The 11,262-nt window shown below is 44.7% G+C and overlaps 2 protein-coding genes across 2 annotated transcripts; both read left to right on the top strand.

The window, feature by feature from the left end:
- The first annotated feature begins 1,677 nt into the window (after window positions 1-1,677).
- Window positions 1,678-3,891, top strand: LOC137950589 (LEAF RUST 10 DISEASE-RESISTANCE LOCUS RECEPTOR-LIKE PROTEIN KINASE-like 1.5). Its single transcript, XM_068797146.1, has one exon. The coding sequence runs from the start codon at window positions 1,808-1,810 to the stop codon at window positions 3,674-3,676; it is 1,869 nt and encodes a 622-aa protein (XP_068653247.1). The 5' UTR covers window positions 1,678-1,807; the 3' UTR covers window positions 3,677-3,891.
- A 3,451-nt stretch (window positions 3,892-7,342) lies between these two features.
- Window positions 7,343-11,001, top strand: LOC137950055 (EIN3-binding F-box protein 1-like). Its single transcript, XM_068796408.1, has 2 exons — window positions 7,343-7,660; window positions 8,319-11,001. The coding sequence occupies exons 1-2, from the start codon at window positions 7,636-7,638 to the stop codon at window positions 10,247-10,249; spliced, it is 1,956 nt and encodes a 651-aa protein (XP_068652509.1). The 5' UTR covers window positions 7,343-7,635; the 3' UTR covers window positions 10,250-11,001.
- Window positions 11,002-11,262: the final 261 nt, after the last annotated feature.

The raw sequence follows: 11,262 nt of genomic DNA, 5'->3' as shown, positions 1-11,262 counted from the left end.
TTTAGTAGATCTTTTATCATATTTTTAATTGTTTAAAAAAATCACATCTCTTGCTTATTAAATCAATCTATTTTAATTTAAACTTTAAAATATGTTTTTTCATTCTTCTTATTGCACTTCCTAAACCTGCCCCGACATTCACAATTGAAATTACTAGCTTATTGATCAGTATTTTAGGATTATTTAATATAAACTCAAAATATATGAATCTACGTGAACCATAATAACCCATACTCAAGGGTGGCATTGAGTCAAGCCAAGCTTGATGTTCGAACTTGGCTTTATCTAAATACTTCAAACTTGAGCCCCGCTTAATATATGTGAGAGTGGTCCTATGTTAAGTATTTTTTTCGTACCTAACAGACCGGTCTTTTGGATTGTATTGGCTAGGCGTTTGACACGATATTAGATTTGGGCACCAAGTTACGCATTCGAATCTCGAAAGGGGTGACCTAGTTTCCAAACTAGTGTGGGCTGCTAGCGTGGGCTGTCGTGGATATCGATCGAGGGGAACGGTGGGTGTCAGAGTGATCCACCTAACAAACCGATTTTTTTGGGATGTATTTGTTAGGCGTTTGAAAAGGTATTAGATATGGGAATCACGTTCTGCATTCGAAACCCGAAAGGAGACCGCTAACGTGGGCCGTAGTGGATATCGACCGGGGGGAACAATGAGTGTCAGAGTGATCTTGGGTTAAGTACTTTGCTTTCTGCACCTAACAGACCGATATTTTGGGTTGTATTAGTTAGGCGTTTGACAATATAAACTCAAAATATATGAATTTATATGAACCGTAATAACCCATATTCAAGGTGGCTTCGAGCAAAGCCAAACTCTTGATTTGAATACTTTAAATTCGAGCTCGAGCTTGAGCCAATTCAAGTTTGAAATTACATTTAAAACTATAAAATAAAAAAATAAAAAAATACTGTGTAAAAAAAATAAAAAAAATCATAAGAGTAGAGAACACAAGGCTCGATTACACCAAATGGATATTTAAAATCATAATATAAAACACATTATTAATATATTAAAAAGTATAATTCAAGATAAGCACGCGTTTTACATGAAAGAAATATTTAATTAATGAAAATCGTCGCTCCTTTTAACGGACCTTGTTAGAGGACAGATAGTTTATACTTTAAAAAATTATATTGATCTAATCAATTCTCATTAATCGAACCGAACCCGGTACTGCAGACCGTGATAAAGAGAACCCGAGAGCCGCACGGGCGAGTGCAGACTTCGGAGCAGAACTTTATTCTATTCGATCAAAACTAGCTCAAAGTCTAACCGGGGCCCACGTTTGTCTACACAGACCAGGGTACTGGATACCCGGTCTCGTCGCAGGAGTCTACAAGTCAGAGAACAAGGCTTCTATATTAATGGTGATTAAACCCCTCCCAGTCCCACCACCGTCCCCTCTCCGCCACGTTACCCTTCTTTAGATCTGAAGATCCGATCATCACACATCGATGAGTTAAATTTAATCGAAACCTGCAACCTGTCAGCTACCCCCTGCTTATCTGCCGCTGATAAGAGCGGGAAAACGGAACAGCGTCAGCTACGAGTCAATCCAAGACTCCATGAGAGCGAGGTCTCGTATTTCCACGCTACGGTCGGTCCCCTTCTGTCTCCGTCTCACGCTTCACGTGAATCCATTACAAAAGTACAAATCCTCTCCCCCCTTCAGTTCCAGTTTCAGTCTCCCTCTCTCACTTTCTCGGCTTCTTTGGTTCTACTGATGCTGATGCTGATATAATTTCAGAAATTTCTATCTGGTTCTTCTGATAGGAAGAAGGATCGATGCCTCCGGCTCCGGCCCCTCTGGTTCTAGTACTTGTCATTTCATTTTTCCGGGTTCTGGTCGGTACTTTTGCACCGGCGAATTTGGAGGGGGTCGGAGTGTGCTCGGTCGTCCTTAGTGGCTTCGCATACTCGGCGTTGAGCAGATGCGGCGACGAGTGTAGCTGCCGGACGCCTCGCCCACAAATTACTGATTTCTCGTTTTCAATTCTCCCGCAGAGACAGGGTTTGAATGCCGCTTCCAGTTGCACTTCTTTCCCGCATAATTTCTTCACGAGCAGCAGCGGTGCCCGTGCTTTTCCCGCTGTCAAATTCCATCTCTCTCGACGATTTCTCCGCCAGAATTCCTCCATTCGTTTTGCGGAGAGCACTTGTCGTAATCTATCTCGGCTTCATTTGTGTGTGGATTGGACTCCGAGCAATTGCAGTGTCACGAATCGGCGGTCTCGGCTGCTTCTGGAGCTTCGGCGGCTTCTGTGTGGATTCAGAGATCAGAGTGTTGGTACGGAGTGGTGTAGTTCTAACAACCCCACGGCGGTGAATGATTTCCTTGAAACCGGAATTGTGCTTGAATGGGGGGAAGATGAGGAACCGTGTGCTTCTAGAAGTAACAGCTGCGAAAGGGGTGAAGAGATCTGCAGTTTCAACGCGTCGTCCATTGGTGCTAATAGTACGTTTCTGTGCTTCAGATCGAAGAAGCTGACTCTGTCTAATTATCCCAGCAAGGGAAGCGATTCCGATCGTGCCGCTCTTCTTACTTCCCTATTTGTTTTCGCGTCGCTCCTCCTCATCTCGGCGATTGCCGTCGCAATTTTCAGACGGAAGGGACTGAGACTGAGATCTACCGCAGCGGAGGAGGACCCGACCGCGCTATTCTTGAACGGGCACCGCTCATCGAGTCTCCTCCCGCCCGTGTTCAGCTACGAAGAGCTCGAGTGCGCGACCAACAGGTTTGACTCCAAGCGGAAGATCGGTGACGGAGGATTCGGATCCGTCTACTTAGCTCAGCTATTAGACGGCCGCATCGTCGCCGTGAAGAAACTCCACCACCGCCACACGACGAAGCCTTTCTCCAACGAAGTCCTGATCCTCTCATCCATCGGCCACCAGAACCTCGTGAAGCTCCACGGCTACTGCTGCGACCGCCGCGGGCTACTCCTGGTCTACGATTACGTTCCCAATGGGACTCTCGCCGACCACCTTCACGGTCCCGACAACCGCTACCGTAAGAGCTTCCTCTCCTGGTCAATTCGCCTGGAGATGGCGCTGCAGGTTGCGACGGCGCTCGAGTATTTACACTTCGCCGTCTCCCCTGCAGTGGTCCACCGAGACATCACCTCCTCCAACATCTTCGTCGAGAAGGACATGAAAGTCCGAGTGGGAGACTTCGGCCTGTCGAGACTGCTTGTGTTCACCGATTCGTCGCCGACGTGCGTGTGGACAGGGCCGCAGGGGACGCCGGGGTACCTTGACCCGGACTACCACCGATCCTACCAGCTGACGGAGAAGAGCGACGTGTACAGCTTTGGCGTGGTGCTGTTCGAGCTGATATCGGGAATGAGGGCAGTGGATTTGAGAAGGGAGAAAAGGGAGGTCGCGCTGGCGGATCTGATGGTGGCGAAGATTCAGTGCGGGGGGTTGCAGGAGGTGCTGGACCCGGTTTTGGTGGCGGAGGGAGAGAGCATCGTGGGGGCAGTGGACGCGGTGGCGGAGCTGGCATTCCGGTGCGTCGCAACCGACAAGGACGACCGGCCCGATGCCAGGGAGGTGGTGGCGGAGTTGAAGAGGATCCGAACTTGTTTGTGTGGATCGCGAGGCTCGGCTAACGCTGGGAAAATCATGACGCGAGCGCCTTGCACGGAGACCTGATTCCTGTCCGTAAGTGCTCTATTTTCTTATTTTGTTTTTCAAACCTTTCTCCCTTCAGTATTTGACAGTTCTGGCTTTCCTCCACTGAACTGATTTAACATATTAAACCGCCAGAGTGTACATGTTTTTTTGGCTTTAATTGAGAGAGAGAAACAGATCAGGGCCTCGTCAACCGAAAAGAACGGGCCGTTTCGTTATATTTATATTTATATTTATTTATCACCGTATTGAATAAATTGTTTTATATTACCATTTACTCATTTATTGATCTGATGGCTCTACGGACATTTGTGTAAATAAAATCTCTAAAAAATTAAAATCTTTGTCCCCCACCTGCTTCACATTCTTGTTCATCATCCGCTGTTTTCCCGACAATTCCTCCTCCTCCACCAATTCTTACGCAAATCGGTCAACGACAGTCAGTTCATTGTGCAAATCGTGTGGGTCTAATGTCGCTGGTCGATGCGGCCGCCGTGGCAGCCATTGCCCGAAGGCCTTTCACGGATGAAAATCATCCTTCGCTTCATGGACGCGCTACGTCTGCCTCTTCTTGTACTTGAGAGAAGGAACCACGCCAAAGTCATCCAAACTTAAAAAGGTCTGTTTCTTGTTCTTGGTCTGTCATTTGTTAAAAGTCTATTCACTTGAGATCATCTTTGCCACGTTCACCACCTAAGCATGAAGGCCGGACCATCTACTTCTCTGTTGCTGGGGATAATGGAGAAGTTGATGAATCCTCTAATGCAATGTTCTTGTCATTCAACTGAGATTTTTTTTCCTGCAAATTTGTTGTTTGAGTCAGCAACACCCTTTTCCCCCTTGATTGATTCGGTTCCGTTACCCACTTCTGGAAGTCGGGTTTTTTCTTGTATAAATCCGTCGTGATGCTGCTACACAAAGCATACAAAGAACTGTATTTTTGCCGGTTAATTCATTCTTGTTGGTCCTGATACTGCAATTAGCTTGAAAATCTTAAAGGTGACTCTGGTTGTTCTAATCGAAAAGAACGCTAGACGATGTTATCAGTCTCTTACTATATGTACACCGAATCTCATGGAGTTTTTAGAGAAATGGGATTTAGGACTCCTCTAGGAGAATCGAAGCATATAACAAGAGGAGGAAGAGGAATAGACGGAGAAAGAATGCTAAAGGATAAAGTGAGAGTACATTGAAGAGTCAGTTTCAGGGTTCCATCTCCCTTGTGTGGCTCATGAGTGATTGGAATTTGGAATCACTACTCTATCTATAGTGGGGAGGAAACTTCTCTCCTCCTTCCCAAAACGAACAAAACGAATTTAGATTAGTAAGGATGTTCTTATGATTATTGCGTATCACATCGAAATTCTTAAATTTCGCTATAATACAAAGTGAAAAAAGGAATATGAACCTAAGTTCAGATAAGCTTGGTATCTTATATATATTCATGTTGATGTTGATTTTCAAACTTGGAAGTTTATGAGCATTTACAATGTTTGGATGAAAGTCCATGTAACCGCGTCCATGTAGCCGCCCATGTAAACCACGTCGCGTCATGTGTGCAATCCAGACGCAGACACTACTCCTTCATCGTCCCTTTTGACCACTCCAATCTCCTATGCCGTATTGACTAAAGCAAAGGCGAAGGGGTCCACCGCTTACGTTTATGTTTCACGGCGTTCATGAATGCAGTTTGGGTACATGAATAAGCAGCAATCTGGCCTTGAGTGTTCAGATAGAGTGAGTTTGGGTATTTGACCTCTTCTTCCCGTGGAAGGAGCAGTGCTGGAACCTCACTTACCAGCTATTTGATGATCCGATGACACCAGGCTTTGGCTTTCTTTTGGAAGGAGACGTTGCAGAAGAAGAATATCACATCTGTTGAATCCTTGATCTATTCTTCATTCTCTTTCTGTATCTACATCAGCTTCATTATGTATCAGTTGATACAGATACGCCAATCCTGCTGAAAACACAAAATTGCTGAATTCCATGGAATTCAAGGCGCGTAGCTACGTGTCCCAGAGAGCCAAACCCCTGCCAGGACACTCGTCCTCAAGGTGCGCCAGTCCAGAGGGATAACATTCATAGCTCAACTGTCGCGAACTGTCCCCAAGCTCCGGCTCCCCTGGTCTCACGTAATTAAAAATCCCCAGTGGCGAATATTGACAAACACCTTGTGTAATGCATTGACAAGCCAGGGATTACAAAGACCCAGTTAAAAGAAATGATATACACATGGCGTTTTCGTATTCTAATCTTTCTTTCTGGCTCTCAGACACATTTTCCACCATTCAATCATCGATTCAAGGGAAAGCAATTGCCGTCTTCCACGGTTCAGGCCAGTGCTAGGAGAGAAAAAAAATACAAAATTGGCAAGTTGGAGTAGCAGAAACTGCAGAAGCCAGAAAGCATGGAGGTCTTACAGTTATCTTTCTTACAATATAAAGCTCTGGGTTAAGCTGCTTTTTTACACTTACAGCCTAGCTGATTCAATGAGAGGAGAGAAAAAGGAGATGCTTACAGCTTCCTCCTCCTTCCTGTTTCCTCTGCTTCTTATCCTAAACTTGATCTTCCTTACCTGTCATTTCATCAGAAAAGATGCATGAACATTGAGTAATGAAGGAGAGCGGGCGGTCTGTGTACGTAATAGCGAAGGCGTCCATGTCTGAGTGCACTTCCGGTGTAGGGCCCTTCTTGCCTGTGCTTTCCTTGGAACTTTCCTCCTTAAAAGAAAAAAAAAGGACTTCGCCGAACACAAGAACCGGGCTTGGTTTACCAAATTAATAGAGAAAATGAGGTGTTCCAATTCTGGCTTTCCCTCTTTATGATATATAAAAATCCAATTAAAGGTTGGTCTTCAAATCAAATGGGTGATTGGATTACAATAAATTCTTTTATGGGTTGCTGCCTAAATTTTGTCTTGATTTAAATATATAAAAAAACAAAAACAACTAGATGTTTCATGTATTAGGGATCGGCATCTGGTCGGGTTTTATAAGAAATTCAAAGAAATTAATCTAAAAAAATTGTTTTTTTGCTCATTTATTAATATCAACCTCATTTGAATGTAAAGAGAAAATCAAATCTCTCATTTGACCAAAGTCTAAGTAGATTCCCCCATTTAGATTCGTCTGATTAAAAATAATGGTTAAATTCTTATTTTTTTTATTTTCTAGGAAATATTCGAAGCCGATAGTAAATCGTATTAGATTTCATGGAATTGCAATAAGCTTTTGGTCACATGAGAGAGTATACAATAAATTAATTACCATTTTTTTAATTTTATTTTAAGATGGTTCTTGATATAAAATATAAATAAAAAAAAGGGACCACACATCTCAATTCTTCTTTTTCAAAATAAAAAAATAATAAAATAATAATTAAAGGAGAAGAAAAAAGAGTCACCAGAATAATGGTCACGCGGAGATGCATGCATATTAAAAACTACTCCACTCGGTATTCCAAACAGAAATTAAGGCTAAGTACAGTTGATTAAAGAGGTTCCCTCCACTTGACCCTTCCCGCCCCGGTCATGGGTAAAAACAAACTGCCAGTGGCGTCAAGGGGAAGAACCCACGATGGCGGTTTCCGGTTTCCGGTTTCCGGAAGGGAAAGCGGTTTCGGGATGGATTCATTGCATGTCATCTAGGAGGAGAGAGAAGGGAAATTGAGGGGAATAATGTATTCTCAAAAACGACATCCTTTAAAGCAAAACCTCCACCACTCCTTGAACAAACAACGGATTCCTCTCTTTCCCTTTTCCTCCATTCTCTTCTTCTTCTTTCTGCCTTTTCTTTTTCTCTGCGATCTTCAGGGGGTTGGTCTAGGGCTCATGATAACTGGCGTTGGAGCTTTGTGATGCGTACGGCGTCTGTCGGTCTGGATCTGGTCGTGCTCTTGCTGCTTCTCGCTTTTTTTGCTCTCTTTAGAGGGTTTTGCGGTGGGAGACGCTGCCGGGTAGGATCTCTGAGGTTGTCGCCATGCCAACGCTCGTCAATTGCAGTGGTAAGCTTCGGGATCTTCGGTTTTATTTATTTAGTTATATGCGGATGACTTGGGTTTTAAAGATTTTTGGTCTTCTTGAATCTGTTGATTGGGTCGTTTAGTTGGTGTTTGGGTAGTTGAAATATGGTACTTTTGGATGGGATTTTTCTGGAAATTCTGATTTTTTTCGAAGGAAGGGTTTCATTTGATGTGGGTGTCGAGGCTTTGGGGCTGATCGTGGTTTTTAGTGCTTCTATTCTGGGCTTTTGGTTCTAGGTTCTTCTATCTACTACGTTTTGGGGGTAGATCTTTATCTAATCATAGTTATATTCTTTGTACTGTTTTACCTTTGTACCTTCTCTGGGATTTGATCTTGAATAAAAAGCTTCGGCCTATTAAAGATCTTCCTCATCTACCATATTGAGTTTTTTTCTCTGATTTTTTCATGGGCTTATACTTTGATGGATCTTAGATTTTGTAGATCCTTTTTTTTTCCTTCAGCTTTTCCTGCGATTCTTTTTATTTCCAGGCTCTATGATTTACTTTTCTGTTCTGAGCTGTATTTTTTGTCATATGGAGCCGTGGTTGTTGTGGATTTGTTCCTTTTCTGGGGATTTTTTAAAGGAGTTTTGCAGGATCGCATGAGCTTTGGCTTAACTGGTTTTGTTCTGACTGTCAGGTGATGAGGACTTCTGCTCAGCCGGATCCATGTACTCCAACCTCATGGATTCTAGTCTCATCCTATCTCTCGGTCCTTACGTCGATGTATACTGCCCTCCCCGGAAAAGATCCCGCATCAGTGCACCCTTTGTTTTCTGCGGAGAGGTTGAGCAAGAGAGGCAGGCATCTATCGATGTTCTTCCCGATGAGTGCCTTTTTGAGATCTTCCGAAGGTTGGAAGGGGGCCAAGAGAGAAGCGCCTCTGCCTGCGTTTCCAAACGCTGGCTTTTGCTTCAGAGCAGCATGCGCAGGACTGAAATCTATGCTGACAAACCCGTTCTGACTGGCGCCAAAGCAGATGAATCATCAAAACCGAAGGATACCCCTGTTGAAGAGATCGGTGAGGAGAGCGACGGACACCTCTCAAGGTGTTTGGAAGGAAAAAAAGCAACAGATCTCAGACTTGCGGCTATTGCTGTTGGTACCTCTAGACGTGGAGGTTTGGGAAAGCTGAGCATCCGAGGAAGTAATTCCATCCGCCGGGTTACAAACCTGGGTCTCTCTGCAGTTGCTCGTGGATGTCCCTCTCTTAGAGTTCTCTCTTTGTGGAATGTCTCCTCAGTTGGGGATGAGGGTCTATTTGAGATTGCAGATGGGTGTCCTATGTTGGAGAAGCTTGACCTTTGCCAGTGTCCTTTGATATCTGATAAGGGTCTAGTTTCTATCGCCAAGAAGTGCCCAAAATTGACCACTGTTACTATTGAAGGTTGCTCAAATATTGGAAATGAGAGTCTTGAAGCCTTTGGTCGTTTCTGCCCTAATCTGACTGCCATTTCCGTTAAAGATTGCCCTCTTGTGGGAGACCAGGGAATCGCCAGTCTTATGTCTTCAGCATCTTCTGTCATTAACAAGATAAAGCTTCAAGCCCTGAATGTTACGGATGTTTCTCTGGCGGTTATTGGGCACTATGGCAAGGCTGTGACTGATCTCTCCTTCACTGGTCTCTACAATGTTACTGAGAGGGGTTTCTGGGTCCTTGGCAATGCTGTTGGTCTGCAGAAGCTGAAAACCTTCACAATCATCTCTTGCCAGGGTGTCACTGATCTGGGTCTTGAAGCTGTTGGGAAGGGTTGTCCCAACCTGAAGCAGTTCAATCTTCGCCGGTGTTTGACCTTGTCTGATGAAGGGCTCAAGGCTTTCACTAGATCTGCTACCTCTCTTGAGAGCCTGCTGCTTGAAGAATGCAACCGGATCACCCAGGCTGGTGTACTCGGTGCTCTTTCCAACTGCGGTGATAAGCTAAAGGCCCTTTCGCTTGTGAAGTGCATGGGAATCAGGGAAACACTCTCTGGATTGACTCAGCTGTCTCCTTGCAAATCTTTGAGGTATCTCGCGATCTGTAACTGCCCAGGTTTTGGCAGTGCTGGGTTAGCCATGGTGGGGAAGCTTTGCCCTAAGCTGCAGCATCTGGACCTCGAGGGAATCTGTGGAGCCACAGATGCTGGACTTCTGATGTTGCTTGAGAGCTGTGAGGCTGGGCTTGTTAAGGTCAACTTAGCTGGCTGCATCAATGTATCTGATGCAGTTGTTTCTGCCTTGACGAGGTTGCATGGCGAGAGTCTTGAGGTTCTTAATCTTGATGGTTGCAGGAAGATCACAGACGGGAGCTTGGTGGCTATTTCCAATAATTGCTCTGTCCTTGTTGATCTTGATGTTTCAAAGTCTGGAGTCTCTGATTTTGGTGTGGCCACTCTGGCTAGCGCAAAGCAGCTCGATCTGCAGATTCTCTCCCTCTCTGGTTGCTCTAATGTTTCTGACAAGAGCATCTCTTTTTTGCGCAATCTGGCCTGCTCTTTGGTGGGGCTGAATCTTCAGCTTTGCAGTTCTATGAGCAGCAGGGCAGTTGAGTTGCTTGGGGAGCAGTTGTGGAGGTGCGACATCCTCTACTAACCGGATCGAAGGATCGAGAATGAAGAATAAGGCAACTCTATGAGAGGAGCCTTGGAAAACAGTAGCAGCGTCAGTAGAAGCAGAAGCATACCGTCTGTTTACATGAACAGAACTTTAGGTTTTTTAGACCTCATCTCGTGTGGTGGGGGCTTTCCTTTGCTGGTCTTTTCTCTCAGGGCTTGGTTGTTTTCCAGGGACTTGGCCTCTACCCCCTTTTTTGCAGGACTCCCTGATTACCAGGGAGACCTGTTTCCTGTTTGGCTTCCATCGGTGAAGCTTTCTTTTGGGGGCCACTGTCTCTGAGAATACAGCTACCAGGTCATGGAATTTTAGGTCTTGTTTTGGGGTGGTGTTACCCTTTTTATGCCCTTTTTTATGTGTTTTAGCGAAGCCATGCCAGTGTGGGTAGGTTGAAGCTTTCAAAAAAGTCTTTGGAGTCATTTTGTTCTTCCACTGGGCGTTTGTCTTGGTGGATGGTTTGTCTTAAGGAGTCTGGGAGTCTTACTGTAGGGGTCCGGTACTAAGTTATGTTTGGTTGCTTTTGGCAGTTGGGTTCGGAGGCCTGAGAGAATCCGTGGGCTTTGGCAATGGCAGCAGCAGCTGGACTATGTCTGCCATTACAGCCCTCTCCTTGTTTTGGAGGGTGGTTGTTTTTAACCTTTTCCAAGCCCTAGTTTTACAGGCGCCTCCTCTTTGTAACTGTACTTTGCAACTCCATATATCATTATATTGCGTCTCTTATGTTTCTTCTTCTTCTTCATCTTCTTCTGTTCTTCGTAAAATCTTCAATTCTCAAATCACTAATTCAGCATGGACTCGGGTGAATTATATAGATGCATAACTCAGTAATAAATTCAAGTACAAGGGCGTATCATGATAATTTTCAGTGGTTTTCATGGTTGACGTGTACCGATTTGATGATCGGGGAAGGAAGGTGTAACCCGGAAGGGAGAAGAAAAAAATCCGTGAGATCAAACCCCAGAGATTTGATATTAAAAAAGAAAAACTGCGGC

This window comes from Aristolochia californica, unplaced genomic scaffold, assembly GCF_029961685.1.
Source record: "Aristolochia californica isolate CCGP_79_NKW_82.1479 unplaced genomic scaffold, dmAriCali1.0.hap1 SCAF_14, whole genome shotgun sequence".
NCBI lineage: Eukaryota > Viridiplantae > Streptophyta > Magnoliopsida > Piperales > Aristolochiaceae > Aristolochia > Aristolochia californica.
This window is presented reverse-complemented; position numbering and strand designations above follow the sequence as displayed.